At 45.3% G+C, this 23,703-nt stretch overlaps 1 protein-coding gene across 3 annotated transcripts in view; it reads left to right on the top strand.

The window, feature by feature from the left end:
* Positions 1-23,703, top strand: part of MCF2L2 (MCF.2 cell line derived transforming sequence-like 2) — a 366,799-nt gene that overhangs the window by 49,305 nt on the left and 293,791 nt on the right. For all 3 annotated transcript variants that reach the window (XM_040349448.1, XM_040349451.1, XM_040349447.1), the window contains exon 2: positions 13,835-13,918. In XM_040349448.1, coding sequence (XP_040205382.1) covers positions 13,835-13,918 — 84 coding nt within the window. The remainder of the gene's footprint in view (positions 1-13,834; positions 13,919-23,703) is intronic.

Here is a 23,703-nt window from a genome sequence, read left to right as displayed (position 1 = left end):
AATCTAGCTAAGAGTGTACTCCAGAGACAGGAAACAGGACCTGGTTGTCACAGAGGAAGGATGTAGGGAGAAATCTCCCTAATTGAGGCAAAGCAACAAAAATCTTACATCATTTTTTCACGTTATGCTAATCTCAAGAAAAAGATTTAGAAGGAGTTCCACTTTAAAAAGGTAGACTGCTTCAATGAGAGTAATGGCTCTCCTATTCACTGCACATTATAAATACAGTTTGAAGACAGGCACATGCTGTGCAGTAAATACACTGAGATAGGCATAATCATGCTAAGAATTCCAAAATAAGTAGCTTAATGGCTAGCATGCAGAGAAAATGTAACTTGGCCACAAAGCCTGTATACAGAATTGTAGATGCATCGCTCATAGCAGGTTAATGTGAACCATTATATGTCTTTGAATGGAACCATTTTTGTACACTCATAGGGCCAGATCCACAACCAGCGGGCGCAACGTAACTTTTGTGATTTAAGTTACACCGCCGCAAATTGTCCAAGTTAGTGCCCGATCCACAAAGCACTTACCTGGAAATTTGCGGCGGTGTATCCTAAATCAGTCCGGCGCAAGGCGGGCCAATTCAAATGGGGCGAGTCCCATTTAAATTAGGCGCGCTCCCGTGCCGGACGTACTGCGCATGCTCCCGACGCTTTTTTCCCGACTTGCTTTGCGTTACGTTACGTTGCGCCGAGTTTTGTGAATCGCGACGGGTAAAAAATAGATGCGGCGGGAAAAATAAAACATTTTAAAAAAATTTGACAGCGACGCGGGAAAGACGGGTATACTTTTACATGGTGTACTAACTCTACACTTTGTAAAAGCAGCCCTATCTTTGCGACGGCAAACTAACACTTACGGCAACTTCACGAAGGGAAAAACCTTTGTGGATCTCCGTAAGTGCTAATTTGCATACCCGACGCTGGTTTACGACGAGAAATGCCCCCAGCGGCGGCCGCGGTACTGCATCCTAAGATCCGACAGTGTAAAACAATTACACATGTCGGATCTTAGGGATATCTATGCGTAACTGATTCTATGAATCAGCCGCATAGATAGAAACAGGGATACGACGGCATATCAGCAGATACGCCTGCATATCCCTTTTGTGGATCTGGCCCATAGTACTTCAGTATTAGTCCATCTAACTTTAGAGAGGCTTTTCATTACTATGTGGAAGCATTTAGAATGTTTGTTTATTTATTTATGTATTACACAGGTAAGTACTTTCTAGTAGAACATTTGCTGTAATAGCCAAGTGTCCGAAAAATTCTTGTGCTGTGATCGAGGTGGTGTGCTCAAAGTAGTACCATTTAGCCAGATTCACAAAGAGTTACGCCGGCGTATCAGTAGATACGCCGTCGTAACTCAGAATCTAAGCCGTCGTAAGTTTAAGTGTATGCTCAAACTGATATACACTTAAACCTAGCTAAGATACGACGGCCTGCGCCGTCGTATCTTAGGGTGCAATTTTTCCGCTGGCCGCGAGGTGGCGCTTTCGTTGAGTTTGGCGTAGAATATGTAAATGACTAGATACGCCGATTCACGAACGTACGTGCGCCCGTCGCAGTAAAGATACGCCGTTTACGTAAGGCGTTTTCCGGCGTAAAGTTAGTCGAACAAATAGCTGGCCTAGTCAATGTTAAGTATGGCCGTCGTTCCCGCGGCGAAATTTGAAAATTTTACTTCGTTTGCGTAAGTCGTCCGTGAATGGGGCTGGACGTAATTTACATTCATGTCGAAACCAATATGTCCTTGCAGCGTACTTTGGAGCAATGCACACTGGGATATGTACATGGACGGCGCATGCGCCGTTCGTAAAAAACGTCAATGACGTCGGGTCACCAATGATTTACATAAAACACGCCCCCCCATCCTCATTTGAATTAGGCGCGCTTACGCCGGCCCCATTTACGCTACGCCGCCGTAACTTAGGAGGCAAGTGCTTTGTGAATACAGCACTTGCCTCTCTGACTTACGGCGGCATAGCGTAAATACGATACGCTACGCCCCCTGAAAGATGTGCCGCCGTACCTGAATCTGGCTAATTGTCTATTGGTGCAGAAACGGTTAATACTGTTAGGGATTAAATTATGTTGGTGTTAAAGCTAAGCTTTATGGGTGATTTTAATCCCTTTGCTAATAAGAAATATAACCATTTGATTTATTACAGTTAATTATAAAGCACCCACAGTTTATGCAGTGCTTTCAATCTTGTACATTCACATCAGTCTCAAGAAGTTTATTGTCTAAGGTTCCTACCTCACATCCATACATACTAGTGTAGCCAAGTCCCGGACCTCTTTAGGCCTAACGGTGACCTCCAGAGTTAGGGACAGCTGAAATCCTTCTGTGTAGAGTGGGTTACATGGCATAGTGGGTGTAATGCAAGGTGGAATGATGGGCGCCAGACACTTCTTGAAGGCAAAGAGATTTATTGTCTCTTAAACAGAACTGTGAAAGAGAGGGTTGAGGCCAGGACACCCTTAAGTCGATGCAATGTTAATAGGCAGACTCCGAGACTTCTATAGGCAAACAGCCATGCAGGGAAAGGCATCCAGCTAGACACTACATCTGCATGAGTAGGACCGCTGTCTCATATGGCAACAATCTTGTAAGAGTTTCTAACAAAGGTTGCAATGAACTCCTTCACTAATTCTGCAATCTCCTATTGTAGAACTTCAAGAGGAAGTAAACCCTCTGTAACAAAAGTAAAAAAATAAATACCATGCAAGACAAAGACATAATGAGCTAGCATGGATAGCATACTAGCTCATTATGAAGTACTTACCTGAGATCGAAGCCCCCGCAGCCGTCTTCGTTCACCTCCTCTGTCGCCACCATGATACCCGGAGTAGGTATCGCTGCTCCAGCGCTGTGACTGGCTGGAGCCACGATGACATCACTGTGCGGGAGCTGGCCACTAACGGCATGTTCCATTTATTAACGGCACGCTCAGTGCGCCTGCGATGTTGTCTATGGCGCGCATGGGCCGTAGACATCTGTGCTGTCTTTTCTACAAATATCTCCTAAGCCGTGTAGGTTTAGGAGATATTTGTTGCACCTACAGGTAAGCCTTAAAGGAGTTGTAAAGGAAAAATCGTTTTTTGCTAAAATGACTGTTTACAGGGTATAGAGACATAGGGCCAGATTCTCAAAAGAGATACGTCGGCGTATCTTCAGCTACGCCGTCGTATCTCTAAGTCTGGCCGGTCGTATCTATGCGCCTGATTCATAGAATCAGTTACGCATAGATTTCTATTAGATCCGACCGGCGTAAGTCTCTTACGCCGTCGGATCTTAACTGCATATTTACGCTGGCCGCTAGGGGCGTGTACACTGATTTACGCCTAGAAAATATAAATCAGCTAGATACGCAAATTCACGAACGTACGCCCGGCCAACGTAGTACAGGTACGCCGTTTACGTTAGGCTTTTCCCGGCGTAAAGTTACCCCTGCTATATGAGGCGTATATGCGGCATACCAATGTTAAGTATGGCCGTCGTTCCCGCGACGAAATGTGAAAAATTTACGTTGTTTGCGTAAGTCGTCCGTGAATGGGGCTGGACGTCATTTACGTTCACGTCGAAACCAATGACGTCCTTGCGGCGTACTTTGGAGCAATGCACACTGGGAAATTCCACGGACGGCGCACGCGTCGTTCGTGAAAAACGTCAATCACGTCGGGTCAGGGTTAATTTACATAACACACGCCCACCTCTTCACAATTTGAATTAGGCGGGCTTACGCCGGCCTATTTACGATACGCCGCCGCAACTTTCTTTTGAGAATGCGGCACTTGCCTGTAAAAGTTGCGGAGGCGTAACGTAAATAGGATACGTTACGCCTGCACAAACATACGCCATTCTACGTGAATCTACCCCACTATAGTTAACTAATTCCTTTTAAAAATTATTAAAAATTGATAAAAATTAATCATATAATGTACCTGCAGTTTCTAGTTTCGTTTTTGCATGTTGTTTCCTGCTTCTGTGATGTACAGAGCCACAGAGACAATACATGGCAGTGATGGTTTGGAAAACGAAACTGATTGGTGCTGTGGGGTTTTAGACACACAGTAATCACACCTCCTTGATTAGTGACCACAGAGAGAAAGCTCCCAGTACTGTGGTCATCAGGAAACAGACAACCAGGAAGTGTGGAGATCAGAGAAGAATTACAGCAACTTGAGAGCAAAAACGAACAATGAGGACATGAAAACAGCACTGCATTAAGGTAAAGGAAGCTATTAAGGAAAAAAAAAATTCCTTTTACAAACCCTTTAATCTAGGCTTACCTGTAGGTATAAGTGGTCTGTAAGGCCCCGTACACACGGTCGGTTTGGTCCGATGAGAATGAACCGAAGTTAATTTTCATCGGACCAAACCGACCGTGTGTATAGGCTATCGGTCTGTTTTCCTTCGGTCCAAAATTTTAAAACATGCTTCAAAACCGAACCGATAGACCACTGCCCCATCGGACCAAACCGATGGTTAGTACAGAAAAGCATCGGTTCAAAACCTGCGCATGCTCAGAATCAAGTCGACGCATGCTTGGAAGCATTGAACTTCGTTTTATTCAGCACGTCATGTGTTTGACGTCACCGCGTTCTGACCCGATCGGATTTTGGACTGATGGTGTGTACACATATCAGGCCGTACGGCCACTTCAGAGGTGAACCAATGAAAACAGTCCGTCGGACCATTCTCATCGGTTTTGTCCGACCGTGTGTACGGGGCCTAAGGGTTTACAACCACTTTCACTCAACTGAGCACCCAGTCTTTCACTAGACTTCCTGATCCACTTGTCACTGGATCCCCTGAGCTCTTCCAATCTTCTCACTCAGTCAAGGCCTTAAGCATCGTACACACGACCAGATTTCCCGTTGGGAAAACTGCAATGACAGCTTTCGTCCGAGAAAACTGGCCGTGTGTATGCTCCATGGCAGTTTTCCCATCAGGAATCGCGGCGGGAAAAGTGAGAAAATGAGAATCCGTTTTTCCCGCCGGGATTCCTGGCGGTTTTTAACCCAGCAGTTTTCCTATGGGGAAAGCCTGCAGGGGAGCATACACACGGCCGGGTTTCCTGGCCAAAGCTCACATGGCAGTTTTTCTGCCAGGAAAATCGGCCGCGTGTTGGGGAAAAAGCTGCCAAGCCGGTTCTCGGCTTTCCCCTCTGGTTTCCCGGCGGTAAAAAGTCAGCCGGGAAACCCGATCGTGTGTACGAGGCATCACAGATGGAACAATTTGTTTCCTGTGGAGTAAACTATACAGTAGAATATTGTAGCTCTCAATAGCACATGATTGAAGTATCATGCAAAACTACTACATTCTTCTTCTGAAACTAGCTTCCTTCTTGTGGCCCCCATGGAGTTGCTGTGTGTGAAGTATCGTAGAACCCTTTATGTCAGGCAGGAGTCCTGTGTGCTTAAAATGCCATGTTGTCTCATATTGCACATAATTTCATCTGAAATATGGTCTAATGGAAAGAACAGCACGTTAGCCACATCAGTCTGTTTACCTGCATGAATCGGCTATGAAATCAGTATATCTGTCATATTGTCAGAGACAGATTATAGGTGAGCCACTGAGGCCAATACTACTGAAGCTTTGAGGGCTTGTCTTTTTTTGTATACCATTGTTGTACTGTATCCAACTTTAATCCACACTGTGCAAACCTCATTGTTTCAGTAAAATCTGTGTCCAAAATAACCAGACAATGTCCTGTAAGCACAACAATGTTCTCACAGCAACAGTCATTATGGGCCAATAAAAATTCTAGCTTCATTACCAAGATACAGTGGGCGTGGAGACAAAACACAGACAAGAACAACATTTCAGTGGGCCAGATTCACATATATCTGCGGCGGCGTAACGTATCGTCTTTATGTTACACCGCAGCAAGTTTTCAGCGCAAGTGCCTGATTCACCAAGCACTTGCGTGTAAACTTACGGCGGTGTAACGTAAAGCCGTCCGGCGCAAGCCCGCCTAATTCAAATGGGGTGTGTACCATTTAAATTAGGCGCGCTCCCGCGCCGAACATTCTGCGCATGCTCCGTGTGAAAATTTCCCGACGTGCTTTGCGCGAAATTACGGCGCCCCAACGTATTTTTTGAACGGCGACGTGCGTTACGTCGTTTCGTATTCCCGGACGTCTTACGCAAAAAAAATAAAACATTTAAATTCGACGCGGGAACGACGGCCATACTTTAACATGGCTGTTCTAAACGTAAGCCATGAAAAAGCAGGCCTAAGTTTGCGACGGGAAAAACCGACTAGCGACGACGTAAGAGATTGCGACGAACGCGCGTATCTTTGTGGATCGCCGTAATCAGCTAATTTGCATACCCGACGCTGGAAAACGACGCAAACTCCACCCAGCAGCCGCCGGAAAATTACACCTAGGATCCGAAGGCGTACGAAGCCGTACGCCTTTCGGATCTTAGCCAAAAGCCGTCGTATCTTTTTTGTGAATTACAAATAAAGATACGACGCAGCAAATTTGAAAATACGCGTATGCGTATTTCCTCTGTGAATCTGGCCCAGTGTACCTAACCATGTTCAGATAATTAAAGGGAAAAATGACTGCAAGAGCTTTACGACATCAAGCACACAATTTAAACAATAATTTAAAAAAATAGCTAACACAAAAACTTTGTCAATTTAAAAAAAAAAATGTTTATGATATTAATTATTTTTACTGTGTATTCCAAAGGCTGTTTTTTTTTTTTTTTGAACATGTGACCAGCAGCAGAGGACTAGAGGCTCCCCCTGCTTATGTTTCCCTGCAGACAGGCTGGGAAAGAGCTGGGTCATGTGAAAGTTGTAAATTTGTTCAGGAAAAGGGTACTTTTTAAGGGTAAATTAACCTTTTCCGGACAGCCCACTGTATATATACTGCGGCAGGGCAGCCCGGCTGCGCAAAATCACATACCTGTATGTGATTTTTGTGCATGCATGTGCTAAAGTAGCCCCGCTCCCAATATGAGTGGACAAAGGCAGAAAGGCGGTCTGCCTATGAAAACAAAGCAGAACGCCATTCTGTGAGGTTGGAAAAGGGATATCTTGTGTTTCTGCTAAGCAGAAACACGGATATTTATTTTCCTACAGTGCATCCACTCCCCCCAGAGTTAGAAAGCACTCCCTAGGAGCACACTTATGCCCTGTACACACGATCGGTCAAACCGATGAGAACGGTCCGATGGACCGTTTTCATCGGTTAACCAATGAATCTGACTGATGGTCAGTCGTGCCTACACACCATCGGTTAAAAAAACGATTGTGTCAGAAGCGGTGACGTAAAACACAACAACGTGCTGAAAAAAACGAACTTCAATGCTTCCAAGCATGCGTCGACTTGATTCTGAGAATGCGTGGATTTTTAACCGATGGACGTGCCTACAAACGATTGGTTAAATTTAAAACAAGATTGCTTTTTTTTTAACCTATGGATAAATAACCAATGGGGCCCACACACGATCGGTTTGGTCCGATGAAGACGGTCCATCAGACCATTCTCATCGGTTTGACCGATCGTGTGTACGCGGCATTACCCTTTGAGTGCCCCATGATGTTAACCCCTTCCCTGTCAGTGTCATTTATACAGTGACAATGCATTTCTTTTATCACTGGTCACTGTATTGGTGTCACTGGTCCCCACTTAATGTCAGATTTGTCTGTCACAATGTCACAGTCCAGCTAAAAGTCGCAGATTGCCACCATTAATAGTAAAAACCAATAGAAAAAAAAGTCCATAAATCTATCCCATAGTTTGTAGACGCTACAATTTTTGATAACCAAAAACATGTAGCAGAATACATAAAGGCCTAAATTGATGAATTAAACTGGTGAAATTCTGAGTAATGCTTTCTCTGTGACTAACTGTGCTTATGCATCGCTTGTGTTGTAAAAATTTGAATAAACATTTTTCTTGTGAAAAAAAAAAAATTGACGAATTAAAAAAAATATATTGGGTATGTTTTATAGCGAAAGGTAACAAATATTGTTTTATTTTTTTCAAAATTGTCAGTTATTTTTGCTTATAGGGCAAAAAATAAAAACCTGCAGAGGTTATCAAATACCACCAAAAAGAAAGCTCTATTTGTGGGGAAAAAAGGACATCAATTTTATTTGGGTACAGCTTTGCATGACCGCGCAATTGTCAGTTAAAGCAACGCAGTGCCATATTGCAAACAAATTACCTGGTCAGGAAGGGGGTAAAACCTTCCGGAGCTGAAGTACTGTCTGTAGTAGATGTCTGGGTATTAAATCCCAGAGGTTCTTTGTGCAGTAAGTGTTAGGGAAAGTAAGAAATAGAAACTGCATGTCAGTTACGTGTCACATCATGCCATTTTATTGTGCTGCCAGCTTTAGCATACCTTGTTTTACCTTGGCAAACTGCTTTTATCTATCAAAAAGTGTTTCCCAGTGCTAAACCTTCCATCTGATTTGTATATTGCTGCATTTGTAAATTCTAAAAACCAATATAAAGGAATAGTAGTGGTAAAAAAAAGCACTTGTGGGTTTAACTAATCTTGTTTTTTTGTATAATTCTCCTTTAACCACTTCCATACCGGGCACTTATGCCCCTTCCTGCCCAAGCCAATTTTCAGCTTTCAGCACTGTCGCACTTTGAATGACAATTGCGCGGTCGTGCTACACTGTACCCAAACAATTTTTTTTATCATTTTGTTCCCACAAATAGAGCTTTCTTTTGGTGGTATTTGATCACCTCTGCGGTTTTTATTTTTTGCGCTATAAACAATAGAAGAGTGACAATTTTAAAAAAAAAACACTATTTTTTACTTTTTTATTTAATAAATATCACAATTTTTTTTAAAAAAAACTTTTTTTTCCCTCAGTTTAGGCCGATACGTATTCTTCTACATATTTTTGGTAAAAAAAATCGCAATGATCATATATTGATTGGTTTGCGCAAAAGTTATAGCGTTTACAAAATAGCTGATAGATTTATGGCATTTTTATTTAATCGATTTGCGATTTTTTTACTGTCACCGTGACATTGCGGTGAACACATCGGACACTTTTGACACGTTTTTGGCGCCATTCACATTTATACAGCGATTAATGCGATAAAAATGCACTAATTACTGTATAAATGTGACTGGCATTCAAGGGGTTAACACTAGGGGGTGAGGGAGGGGTTAATATGTATACCTGTATTGTGTTCTAACTGTGGGGGAAGGGGGGTGACTGGGGGAGGTGACCGATCTGTGTCCCTATGTACAAGGGACACAGATCGGTCTCCTCTCTCCCCTGACAGGACGTGGAGCTCTGTGTTTACACACAGAGCTCCACGTCCCTGCTCTGTCGTTACCGATCGCGGGTACCTGGCGGACATCGCGACCGCCAGGCACGCGCATCGGCATCTCGGGGACGCGCCGGGCGCGCACGCGCCGCCGCCGGGGCGCGCCCGCCCCCCAGTGGCCACAGGAATACAGGACGTCATATGACGTCCTGTTGAATATTCAGAGTCACCGTGGAGCCGTCATTTGACGATGGCCCGGTACTCTACTGGTTAAGGGGGCGTGGTAAGGGGTGTGTCCTATGCCTGCATACTTTTGCTGATAGGTGTCTCTCATTCCCATCTCAAAAAGTTGGGAGGCATGGGTTAAGGGAATTCCTTGGGGACCCCCAGGTCACCAGAACTAGTGTCCTCATTGGTAGATTTTCCCTCTATTACTTTTCTGGGGACAGTGCAAAATTTGGGATTTTCTTTCACTTTCAATGATAATGGTAAACAAGACAGATAGAGAGGGTGAATCTCCTTAACGGGGGCACAGACAGTAATAAAAACAATTTTTCATCGCAAGTGCCTGATTCACCAAGCACTTGCGATGAAAACCTACAGCGGCGGCCTCCGGCGCAAGGCGGGCCAATTCAAATGGGCGTGTGCCATTTAAATTAGGCGCGCTCCCGCGCCGGACCTACCGCGCATGCTCCGTTTCCGAACTCCCGCCGTGCTTTGCGCGAAGTGACGTCATTTTTTCAAACGGCGACGCACGTAGCGTAAATCCGTATTCCCGGACGGCTTACGCAAACGACGTTATTTTTAAAATTTTGACGCGGGAACGACGGCCATACTTTATACAGCAATACGATTGCTGTGTAAAGTTAAGGCACCAAAAAAAAACGACTAACTTTGCGACAGGAAACTAGACTAGCGGCGACGTAGCAAACGCGAAAAACCGTCGGGAATCGCCGTAACTCCTAATTTGCATACCCGACGCTGGTTTACGACGCAAACTCCCCCCAGCAGCGGCCGCGGTATTGCATCTTAAGATCCGACAGTGTAAAACTATTACACCTGTCGGATCTTAGGGCTATCTATGCGTAACTGATTCTATGAATCAGTCGCATAGATAGAAACAGGGATACGACGGCGTATCAGGAGAAACGCCGTCGTATCCCTTTTGTGAATCTGGCCCCATGTCTTTATTTTTTGACTGTAATCTTCTCTATGGCAGTGCTGTGTTGGAAGTGACTCGCAAAGGATAGAAACGAGTGAGCAGAGAGGTGACCTCATCAGTGTGCTGCATCTCCTTTGGTGTCCAATAAGCAGGCTTAAATTGTGTCTGGGTCCTGTTATAGAGCCTTGTCATGCTTCCCAACTGTCCCTCATTTGAAACCAAATCCCTCTGTCCCTCCCCCCCTCAGTTGTCCCTCTTTTTGGACAAATGTGTAGATCTCTATAATAAATTATTAAATGCAATACTTAAAGTGGTTCTAAAAGCAGAAGGTTTTTTACTTTAATGCATTCTCTGCATTAAGGTAAACAACCTTTTGTATGCAGCCCCCCCTCCCCCAGTCCCTCTTTATACCTTCCTGAGCCCGATCTTGATCCGGCACTGCGCCCAAGAGCAGCATCTCTCTCTCTTCTCATTGCATAGAGAGACAGCAGCAGGAGCTATTAGCATACAGCCTGTGATTGACAGCCTCAACTGTGCATGTTTCCTTATGAGATTGTGTAGAAGAGCTTTGTCCCTTCCCTCCACTCAGCTCTCAGATTACATTCGGCTCTCCTCTATGAGCTGTGTGACATGCTTGAAGCCAAAAACAGGGCACTATTAACCCTTTCTTTGAAGGCTTATATACAAGTAATTGTAATTGGCAGGAAATTTCCGATCGTGTGTATGGGGCATTAGTCTGTCTGTAAAGTGGCACATCTGTAGCATGTATAGAACCTGCTGCAGCAAAAAAAAAAATCTGAAGAAAAAAAAAAAAGAGTCCATACCAGGCCTTTATCCAAGCATGCAGCCTGGCAGGCCAGGAAAGAGGGGGAGAGCGAGTGCCCCCTCCTGAACCATACCAGGCCACATGCCCTCAGCATGGGGGGGTGGGAGCTTTGGGTCTTCTGCTGTCTCTGCCCTGGTTGCTCCACTAATTACCTATATAAGAACTGTTGAATGGCAGAGATTGCAGTAGGCGTCAGCCTTTCATTGACAGCAGAGCATTTTTTTTCTGGTCCGGTGGTGGTGGCGGGCGGCGGATCTACATTGGGGGACATTGTCTACTGTTTTTATAGATTTTTTACACTTTTTGTTGGTGAATGGGTAGAGGTACAATGAGTACCCTATACTTATTCACATACCTGGGGACCGGGATCTGGGGGACCACTTGTTGAAGGGGGCTTCCAGATTCCAATAAGCCCTCTGCCCACAGACCAAGAGACCCTTGTCCCCATCAAGGACAAGGTGCTTTGGGGTGAGGGGGGGTCGAGACCCCCCACCCCAAACGCCCACACCCCCATGATGAGGGCATGTGGTTTGGTATGGTTCAGGAGGGGGGGCGCGCTTGCTCACCCCTCTTCTCCTGGCCTGCCAGGCTGCATCCTCGGGTAAGGGTCTGGTATGGGTTTTGGGGCGACCCCATGCGTTTTAAATTTTTAAATTTTGGCGTCTTTTTTTTTTAACCAGCATTTTTCTTTCTCTTTCAGTTGTCAGCAGGGAAGCCCCCTGACAGCTGATACTCATCAGTTGCTAAGGACACAATGGCCGGCTTCCCGGCCCTGCTCCTTAAAAACATATTGACTGTGTTGGAGAACACCCGAATGAGCGAAGTTCAGGCCTACCTTTTGTTCGCCCCACAAAACTACTTACCTGTCATGCCATTCTGAGGATGTTTCAGCTCAGCCTTGCTCTAAATGTTTCATTTATTTTATAATGTGGAGAGTGAAACAGGCAGCAAGGTATTCCTCTTGGTGCAACAGGAGACTGAAGCATACGATGGAAGGGCAGAGCTGAACTTTTGCTGGGTACTCAATTTAAAGTGGATCTCCACCCTCAATTCCACTGCAGCTCCATATTCATCCTGCTCCTAAACAATGATGAATCGGCTATTGTAATTAAATTTGGTATTCGTCTACCTTATTAATCAGGCAGGCTTCCGGTCTGCCCCCCCTCGGGTTTTCGACGGGTTTTCTCCTGTTTCCTGTGCCGCGCTGTGTCTGCTGGGAGCCTGTCTGTGTTCAAATATTCAGCTCACATCGCGCGACTTACAACGGGGCGGGAACTTTTGATTCATACGCCAGCCGTTGCGATGACAACAGACGCTCACACCGCCAGTCAAGATAGCCAGTGTGCATGAGCGAGGTTCGAGCGGTGGATGCTGGGACAGCATCCACCGCAACTAGGAAGTGCCTGCCTATGGGAATCGAACGCCCATAGCTAAGATGGCAACGAAAAAGGAAAAGACAGAATATAACTATTTATTGGGGACAACATTACAGCGGAGCCGCGGGGGGACACCGGAAACATGAGTTTAGCACAGCAGTGCTATTACACATTTAAAAAGACCATTAAAAAAAAAAAGATTTTGCATGGGAGGTCCGCTTTAAGCTGACCATGTATATTCAAACTTTAGTATCAATATTGGGTTGAGTGACTGTAAATATAAGGTGCTCATCTTGTGAAGGTTAGCAGCTCTGGGGCTACAATGCCAGTATCCAGTATTTTTTATAAACGCTATGTTTAAGCATAACTCAGCCCAGGTTTCCTCTGTAGGCAGTTTTGCAGAGCTGCTAGTGGAAGTGGTCATTTGAGTAAGGGAAAAATCACGTCATTTTGTGTGTCATTCAGCTGGTCGTGCAGCTCTACGTTTTTTCCACAGTAATGCAATTATGGTCTGAAACATCCACTTAGGAGACATTCCTTTACCAGCAGAATCTGATTTTTCCAGCATTGTGTATCCCAAGATGTGACAGGCATTCGTTTTCTACTTATTTTCCTTTTCTCTCTTCAGCTCCGGCTTTTGCACAACTATTCACAAAACATAATCAGGACAGAATAAAATACCGAACCCAAAAAAAAGGGAGTAGAGTTCAGTAAGCACAGCATGTAACAAAGAGGCCCCAGTGTAACTATCGATGTCTCATGCAGAAGCGAGGTCTGCCGACTGTATGCTACACAGCTAAGCCATTCAGGGCTGAGCCAAGCCTGGCTTCCACAGAGTGCTCAGGGGCAAAGGCTGGTCAAAGTGCTGTTATGTATGGCTAGCCAGACCCAAGGCAGAACAAAGAAAAGATCTAACAGCCAACTAATGTTAAATAGAATGTTGCAGCCACAACTGGGGTCCATTATTTTCAGCGCTGCATAGCTGTGAGTAGAATATGTACATTATTAGAAAAGGGAAATAGTTCTTTAAAAGTACTGAGTAAATGGGTATTTCAGGAAGAAACTTGTTTACTGATAAAATGAATAGAGAGCACGTGCTAATCTCTCAGCAGTTTGTTTCTGTTCCCTTTCCATTTTTATTATTTTCTATGGGTGCGAAATGATAGTAACCTAGAGTCTTTCTTTGACCCTACAGACGAAATCATGCAGCAAGAGATCAGACCCCTGCTTGCCGTGGACCTTATGGAACAGCTTCATCGGCAGTTTGCTATCTTGCCGGGTAAGAACTGCATGAGCCATATCTGTGTATTTTGGCAGTTATTATACGTGATGATTGAAGCTTAACATGTATATGCAATTTCAGGTTCACAAAAACTACAATACCATTTGGCTGTTTTGTAAGAGTACCGATTGATTAATTTGTATGGTTGCAGAGCTATGACATTTGTACAAATGTTCTTTGCATGTATAGCTGCTTTCAAAAACCAGCAATTTGGGTTGACTGGTGTTCAGCTGGAAGCCACATGGCTACACATGGTCCTCCGCCATCACTTTGGCAAGCCTGATGTCTATAGGAAATAATATTTTAAAAATAATTTATTTGTTGTCAATATACATCTACCTACATAAAAGAACACCTTGTACACATGGCCGGTTTTCCAGACGGGAAAACTGTGAGGAGAGCTTTTGGCTGGGAATCCCGGCCGTGTGTATGCTCCTCGCAGTTTTTCCGACAGTCTACTGTTTTTCCGACAGTAGACTGTGGCCAAAAACCGCCAGACAAAAAAAGAGAACCAGCTCTCTTTTTTTCCCACCAGGAATACCGGCAGACTTTTATGTAATTGGCTGCCCAACAGTCATACACTGTGGCTTATTTGCCAAAAGATGACATTGAACAATTGACATTGTAGTTCAAGCTTCAGTGCTTCATACAATTTATCAAGGTGTGTAAAGTTGTCATTTTGATATCTGTAATTGCAATGTTGCCAACCTTTAATTGAATATTTGTCTCACTTTGCTGCCCCTCCTTAAAAACAGTAGACTGTGCCCAAAAACCGCCAGACAAAAAAAGAGAACCAGCTCTCTTTTTTCCCACCGGGAATACCGGCAGACTTTTGCCCGGCGTTTTTTGGCAGTTTTCCTATGGGAAAAACTACAATGGAGCATACACACGGCCGGGATTCCCGACCAAAGCTCCATCGCAGTTTTCCTGTGTGTAGGGGGAAAGACTGACGAACAGGTTCTCGGCTTTCCCCACAGGATTTCCGACAGGAACTTTTCCCGTTGGAAATCCTGAACGTGTGTATGGGAATAACAAGCTGTCTATGTGCTTGTCATTAGCATCTATTATTTTTTTGTATGTCTAGGCATCTTCCCTACAATGCAGTAATAGGTTGTCTCTACTCTATGCCCTATCAATAGAGGTAATTAGAATATCAGGCTAAAAATCCATCCATACCAATAGCTAGCAATGTTGATTTGCCAGGAGCACCAATAAAATATAAATACAGTATGTGGGAACTATTGCACAAGGCCCCTTTTATGTAATTGGCTGCCCAACAGTCATACACTGTGGCCTATTTGCCAAAAGATGGCATTGAACAATTGACATTGTAGTTCAAGCTTTAGTGCTTCATACAATTTATCAAGGTGTGTAAAGTTGTCATTTTGATATCTGTAATTGCAATGTTGCCAACCTTTAATTGAATATTTGTCTCACTTTGCTGCCCCTCCTTAAAAACAGTAGAATGTGGCCAACAGTTTGGCATCAGAGAGAACAGGGATGGGCGCAGCAAACTACTGTCCAACTTCTGTCTGACAGTCAAAGTGGGTTTGTTTCTGTTTGTTAAAAAAATATATTTATATTTTATTCTTGAAGCTATCTAAATAAGGAATTAGTTTTCAACTGATATGAATAAAGTTGGGGTGCTGCTGTGGTAAGATAGCTAAGCTAATTATAAAATAAAAAAATAATTCTACAGCCAAATAGTTGCTGCCAGTATACTCTGTCTCTGAGACTGTTGATGAAAATGGTACCACTCTATAACATCACGTACATCTTTATGGTACCCACCAAGCATGTTAAAGCAGAAGTAATGTCTGCAATAAAAAAAATTGAGGCCCCCCCAGGTGGGTTTTGCTAAAATGTGCTAGTATGCACAGCATATTAGTACATTATGGCAGACTTACCTGTCATATGGTGTCCTCCAACGCAGTGCTGGGACCGATGCGGCGAGCCCCCGGCACTTCCATCTTCGCCCGGTCTTCCTTCCGAATCCCGTGCCTTCAGCCATTTGATAGGCCAGGCTGCAAAGACGCTACTCTCACACATGTGCACGGGAGTCACGTTGCCACGGCACGGATTGCTGGACTGCCACGGCAAATGTTCGCTGGACTGCGCATGAGATCACAGAGCATTGCTGTATGATGATTGGCTAAAGCATGCATGCTTTGGCCAATCCCAATCTCCTAAGCAGTCCCTGGGCGGAAGGAGGAAGTGGGACAGGAAGTCCCACTCCTAACGAAGCCCCCACTCCACTCCCCCCCCAAAAAATGACATGCCAAATGCAGCATGTAAGGGGGCGAGGAGTGGTTTAAGCGGAACTCCGCTTTAAAGTGCAGTCGTGCTTCAAGTCTCAAGGTACGCCCCCCCCCCCCCCCCCAGTGTCCTCACTCACCGGGTGGAATGGACCCCTATCTTTTCAGTCTGGGGGTTGTTCAGGCTTTGAGATGTTGGCCAGGGATGGCTGAGTCACATCAATGTACCAAGAAGATCTCCAGTATTTATAACCATCACATGAGCTTTTTTAAGGGCCTGGTAGCCCACTTTTATTTAAAAGTTCATAAATACAAATAGCAGCCCACGCAGGAGGGTTCCACCATTCCTGTATCTTGGAAAAACATCAACAACTCAGCCTCCTGGCTTTCACATTTGCCATCCGGCTGTTCAGGCCTTTAGCTTAGGCCCCAAGGCCCAGATTCACAAAAGAGATACGACGGAGTATCTCAGATACTCCGTAGTATCTCTCAGAGTATCTATGCGACTGATTCATAGAATCAGTTACGCATAGATAGCCCCTAGATCTGACAGGTGTAATTGTTTTACACTGTCGGATCTTAGGATGCAATACCACGGCCGCCGCTGGGGGGAGTTTGCGTCGTAAACCAGCGTCGGGTATGCAAATTAGTAGTTACGGCGATCCACAATGGTTTTTCACGTTCGCTACGTCGCTGCTAGTCTAGTTTCCCGTCGCAAAGTTAGTCGTCGTTTTTGGTGCCCTAACTTTACACAGCACACGTATGTGCTGTATAAAGTATGGCCGTCGTTCCCGCGTCGAAATTAGAAAATTTTTGCTTCTTGCGTAAGACGTCCGGGAATATGGAAGTACGTTACGCACGTCGCCGTTCGAAAAAAATTACGTCACTTCGCGCAAAGCACGGCGGGAAATTCAAAAGGGAGCATGCGCAGTAGGTCCGGCGCGGGAGCGCGCCCAATTTAAATGGCACACGCCCCTTTGAATTACGCGGGCTTACACCGGAGGCCACCGGCGGAAGTTTTCTCGCAAGTGCTTTGTGAATCAGGCACTTGCGATGAAAACTTGCGGCGGTGTAACGTATCTACGATACGCTACGCCGCCGCGATTCTATGTGAATCTGGGCCCAAGTTCTGCTCCTTAGAACTACCAGCTTCTTAGACATAAGCACGTGTCTAGCTTACGTCCTGCTGCAGCTAAGCACACACCTAGCTTATCTCTTGCTGCTTCAACAGTAATGACCTCTGCCTCCTGCAGAGATGCATCCACTCTGTGACTTCTCTCACAGAGATTTGGGAGTCACCTGACTCCTTAGCACAGACCTCCTGTCTGTGGGGTGGGGGCCCTGAATGCTGTTCAGGTCAGCCTTAAAAAGCCCAAAACACAGCTGACCCATTAACGTGTGTTTCTCTTCAGATTTTGGCGTAAAGCAGCCATTTCTCCCACAGCACAGGGTCCCATCCTCACAATATATATATATATATATATATATATATATATATATATATATATATATATATATATATGTGTATTGTAAGGGGTTAGCTCGGTAGTGGGGTGTGTGGTGTGACCCCCTGGATGGGTTCACTACACACTGAATTTATACAGACAGGCAGTCGAAGACGGTTGAAAACAAAGATTTTGGTTTATTCTTCCATCTTGCTGGAAACGAGTGCAAGCATCCAAACAGCATAAACAAAATCAAACATAAAAAAAACTCTGGCCACTTGGGGCGTCTACCTTCACCACACAGGAACCTATCTAGGAGCCTAGCACAGCCTACTGCTGGGTAGACACTGCTGATCATACAGCAGAAAAACAATAGTCTTTTGATTTTTATCACACAGAAAAATCAATCCTCTCCTCACCTTCTCAGAAGACTTTCAGTACACTGCTTCTCCTTACTCATAAAGCCTCAGTATGCAGAAATTCAGTGGTAATCCTCTGGACTACTTATAGAGGCCTTAATTGCCTCATTCTGAACAGCTGGAGTCTTCCAACAGCCTTTAGCCTTTTCTGGCTACATTTGCAGCCGACGCCTAATAACAATTGGTGTATTGTCTAAACAAGGCAGAAATGTATGTCCCGTCTGTGACAACACCCACAGATTTACCTGACTTCCTGTCACATACCCCCCCCTCTTGTTTCAACCCTAGGGTTGGGACACAGGTTGCCAGGCAGGCATGCACTCGGGACAACCCATCTGCATTCCCCATTTTAGCACCGGGCGATGCGTTACCACAAAACTAAATTCCTGGAGGGCCAGGAACCACCTATTTATTCTCCTATTGGTCTCTTTGTTCTGTGCCATCCACTTCAATGGGGCATGATCCATCACCAGTTCAAACTGTCTACCCACGAGGTAGTACCAGAGAGAATCCAAAGCCCATTTCACCGCCAAACATTCTTTCTCAATGGTGGCATAATTCTCTTCATGGGCCTTCAACTTTCGGCTGAGGTACATAACAGGGTGTTCCTACCCCTTGATAATCTGAGACAGCATAGCTCCTAAGCCCACATTTGACGCATCTGTCTGAACCACGAAGTCCTGTGAAAAATCAGGCGAATTTAAAACTGGCTGACTACATAAGACCTGTTTTAAAGCCTGAAAAGCTGTTTCTGCTTCGGGAGTCCATTTGGTCATTACAGACTCCTTTCCTTTGGTCAAATTGGTCAGGGGAACAGCCTGTGAGGCAAAATGGGGGATAAAGCGGCGATAGTAGCCCGCGATCCCCAAAAATGCATGAACCTGTTTCTTGTTGGTGGGACATGGCCAATCCTGAATAGCCTCAACTTTATTTATTTGGGGCTTGATTAGACCTCTTCCATTGGTATACCCCAGATACTTCGCCTCTTCTAGCCCAAGGGTAAAATTTTTTGGATTGGCTGTAAACCCGGCTTTCCAGATGGAATCCAACACAGCCTGAACTTTTGGCAAGTGTGATTCCCAATCCTCACTGTGGATGACAACGTCATCGAGGTATGCAGCAGCATAGGCTCGATGAGGCCAAAGGGTCTTATCCATGGTGCGTTGAAATGTGGCGGGAGCATTCTGTAACCCGAAAGGCATCCTCCGATATTGGAAAGATCCGTCTGGAGTTACAAATGCTGTTTTTTCGCTGGTTGACTCCGAGAGAGGAATTTGCCAATAACTCTTGGTCAGGTCTAACGTTGTCATATACCGGGCAGTGCCTAGGCGATCAATCAGTTCATCTATGCAGGGCATAGGATAGGTGTCAAACTTAGTGATTTGATTCAGGCGGCGAAAGTCATTACAAAACCGCCAACTTCCATCTGGTTTGGGAACTAAGACAATGGGACTTGACCAATCACTATTTGACTCTTCTATCACTCCCAGCTCAAGCATTTGTTTTACTTCCTGGCAAATTGCCTCTCGCCGGGCTTCTGGAATTCTATAAGGCTTCAACTTGACTTTATCCCCTGGTGTGGTGATAATGTCATGTTCAACTCCGGAGACCCAACCTGGCAGGTCTGAAAACTTCTCCTTATTACGGAGCACAAATTCTTTAACCTCCTGTTTCTGAGTTTTGGATAGAGTCTCCGCTATCCCAACTTCAGGGACAGTCAGGTTAAATGGAGCAGAAAATCGGGTAGTCTTAGCGACCAAGCACTCTTTATCCTTCCATGGTTTCAGCAAGTTCACGTGATAGAGCTGCTCAGGTTTTCTTCTTCCCGGTTGGCTAATTTTATAATTCACCACTCTCATTTTTTTCAACACTTCATATAGACCCTGCCATTTGGCTAGGAATTTACTTTCGACCGTGGGGACCAACACCAACACCCTATCACCAGGTGCAAAGGAACGGACCTGGGCCCCACGATTGTAAATCCTTTGTTGAGCCAATTGGGCTTGGGCTAAATGTTCCTTCACAATCGGCATCACTTGGGCAATTCTGTCTTGCATTTGGGCCACATGTTCAATCACACTTCGATGAGGGGAACTCTCACTCTCCCATGTTTCTCTGGCAATGTCCAGTAGGCCCCGAGGGTGCCTCCCATACAGTGGCTCAAACGGAGAGAACCCTGTGGACGATTGGGGAACCTCTCTTATTGCAAACATCAGATAAGGGAGCAGATAATCCCAATTCTTTCCGTCTTTATCCACCACCTTCCTCAACATTTGTTTTAAGGTTTTATTAAACCTTTCCACTAACCCGTCTCTCTGAGGGTGATATACTGATGTACGTAATTGGGTCACTTTCAGGAGTTTACAAAGTTATTTGGTCACCCTAGACATAAACGGGGTGCCCTGGTCAGTTAGGACTTCCTAAGGAAGACCCACAGGGCTGAAAACCTGAAACAACTCTTTGGCAATGTTTTTAGCGGAGGTGTTTCAGAGAGGAATCGCTTCTGGGTACCGGGTGGCATAGTCCATTATTACCAAGATGTGCTGGTGCCCTCCAGCCCTCCAGTGGACTTCAGTAAGGGGCCAACCAAGTCCATGGCGATCCTCTCAAAAGGGACCTCGATAATGGGCAGGGGACGGACTGCGGAAATGTGGCATGGGTGCAGTAATCTGACACACTGGACAGGAAGAGCAATACAATTCCACTTCTTTAGTGATCCCAGGCCAATAAAACCTCTGGGTGATCCTCTCCTGGGTTTTTTCCGCTCCTAAATGTCCCCCAAGAATGTGCCCATGGGCCAGTTCCAAAACCATCTTGCGGTACGGTTTAGGCACTACCAGTTGCTCAATGGTGTCCTCTATCCTCTGTGACACTCAATATAACAGGTCCCTTTCAATAATGAAGTAAGGGAGGGCAACCCTCTCGTCAGGGTTAACTAACTCCCCATCTATCTTCACTACATTCTCCCGGGCTCTTAGCAATGTGGGGTCCCTCAATTGCTCAGTGACAAAATTTTCCCTGTGCACCTCGAGGTCATCAAACCCTATCGGCCGATGTTCCTCTTCTGAGGTAGCAGGCTCCTCCCTAGGGACTGGTGTTTCCCCTGCTAATACTGAGAATGGAAACTCAGGAGAATCCTCACAGTTATAGGTTTCTGGAGTAGATGGTTTAGACTCAGAAGAACCACCTACTGGGGAATCTGGGCAGTCCCAGAGTTCCCAGAATTTGGGGAAATCCCTTCCCACAATGGCGTCATGTGGCAGTTTGGGAACTAAACCCACCTGGTGACACAAGTTACCGAGGGAGGTTTCAAAGGAAACCGTAGTCACCGGATATTCTCGAGTATCCCCATGTACACAAACTACAGCCATTTTCCTCGGATGTAAGGTTTTTCCCACCACTAGATCACTTTTCACTAAGGTTACCAGGCTACCTGAATCCAACAATACCACAACATTTTTACCATCTAAGCACATTCTATATAAAGGTTTCTCATTTCCCTTTACTGCAGTGCATGTGGTTGCAAAAAGGGACTGTCGTCTCTCTGTCAAAGTCACACTGCATGGGTTCATCACCCGCTGGGCAAATCGCTGCTACATGTCCCTCTTCCCGGCAACGGTAACAAATCAACCTTCTGGTCCTCTCCTGTGGGATGGGTCTTCCAGGCCGCTCTCGCCAAACATTAGCAGTAGTCCCGATAATTCCTCTAGTTGCTCCTTGGTACCTCTCTCCACCCCCATTCCTTGATGCAGTCTTACCTATAGGTGGGGAGGGTCTGGTCTTGGGGTGAAAAGTCTGTGCGTCTCTGGTGGAAGAGGACAAATTCTCTGTTGTTAGGTACCTTTCGACCAGGTCTACAAGTTTGTCTGCGGTTTCCGGTCCACCATGGTTCACCCATTTCTGCAGGGTGTTAGGAAGAGACCTAAGAAATTTGTCCATGACTACTCGCTCCAAAATTTTTGGTCCGGACAGAGTTTCTGGCTGCAGCCATTTCCTAGCCAAATGGATGAGGTCATACATCTGCGACCGAGGTGGCTTCCTCTGCTGATAACTCCAATTGTGGACCCGCTGAGCACGGACATCCAGGGTTACACCAAAACGTGACAATATTTCCTCTTTTAATCGAACATAGTTTTTTGCGTCTGCATGCTCCAAATCGAAATATGCCTTTTGGGCTTCTCCAGAAAATAGGGGGCCACTAGTCCAGCCCACTGGTCTTTAGGCCAACTCTCACTTTCCGCTGCTCTCTCAAACGTGGTCAGAAACATCTCAGGCTCCTCATCTGCAGTCATCTTTGGCAATAAGTGTCGTACCCGAAAAGTCGGTATGTTACTGGCCTGAGTCCCAGCCTTGGTCTGCTGTCTCTGAAGCTGTTTCACGATGGCCTCCATTTGCTGCTGGTGTCTCTGTTCCAAGCCTGCAATGCTCTCTCGGTGAGCTGCAAGGCTCTCTTGGTTAACCTGTTGTTGAGCTGCCATGCTCTCTTGGTGAGCCTGTTGTTGAGCTGCGTGAGCCTGTTGTTGAGCTGCCTGAGCCTGTTGTTGAGCTGCCTGAGCCTGTTGTTGAGCTGCCATGCTCTCTTGGTAAACCTGTTGTTGAGCTGCCATGCTCTCTTGGTGAGCCTGTTGTTGAGCTGCGTGAGCCTGTTGTTGAGCTGCAAGGCTCCGCTGCAAACCTGCATTCGGCTGCTGTTGATTTGCATTTGCTATAGCCAGCTGTTTCAGTATCTCCTCCATTTTGGGTTTACTTTAACTGCCCGCGGCACTCCACCATGTGTAAGGGGTTAGCTCGGTAGCGTGGTGTGTGACCCCCTGGATGGGTTCACTACACACTGAATTTATACAGACAGGCAGTCGAAGACGGTTGAAAACAAAGATTTTGGTTTATTCTTCCATCTTGCTGGAAACAAGTGCTGATAGAGACTCATTACTTAATTGATATCCTGACAAACTCAGGGTTACACATTTTCTGCCGGAAGATTCAAATTATAAAGTGAGAAAATGCCATCTAGACAGAATGATTTCACATCTCACCTCTCCATCGTTCAAGGGCCAAAAGGATGGCTGCCGTCTGAGCAGCTGCCTTTATTTTTAGCACACGAGCACAAAATGCATTTTCATTGGTTCACATTAAACAGAAACACCCATTTCACCACCCCCTTGTGAGACTGTCATTGGCCAGTTCATATCCAAACACATCGAAGAGTTAAAACAGTCCAATCAGAGGTTTACACGAAGCAGAGAGTAGAGAGCAGATTTAGCATAACAGTCCTGAGACATGAATTCCTTTTGGGGGGCGGAGACAGGATAAGGGCAAAGTCACAGTTTCTTCTTGAAGCTATGGTAAGCTATACAGGAAATGCAGTGGGGGCTGGGAATTTCCTATAGAAAAATCCACAATTGCTTCTCCAAAGTGAAGCGTCCAGGAATGCAAGGGAGTGAATAGAGACACACATGTAATGGAGGATAGCAGCATCTGTTCTTGTATAATGCTGGATTCATAACTCTAAGAACCATTATATATCATTCCTGATATAATCTCTTTAAGGAGAATAATCTTTTGTTGTGATACATATATTTCACACATGCGTATATATAAGAAACCAATTCAAAAACAACAATATAAAAAAACAATAAAGAAAATATCAAACATTATTAGTGGTT

The sequence above is a fragment of the Rana temporaria genome, chromosome 4, assembly GCF_905171775.1.
Source record: "Rana temporaria chromosome 4, aRanTem1.1, whole genome shotgun sequence".
Taxonomy (NCBI): Eukaryota; Metazoa; Chordata; class Amphibia; order Anura; family Ranidae; genus Rana; species Rana temporaria.
This window is presented reverse-complemented; position numbering and strand designations above follow the sequence as displayed.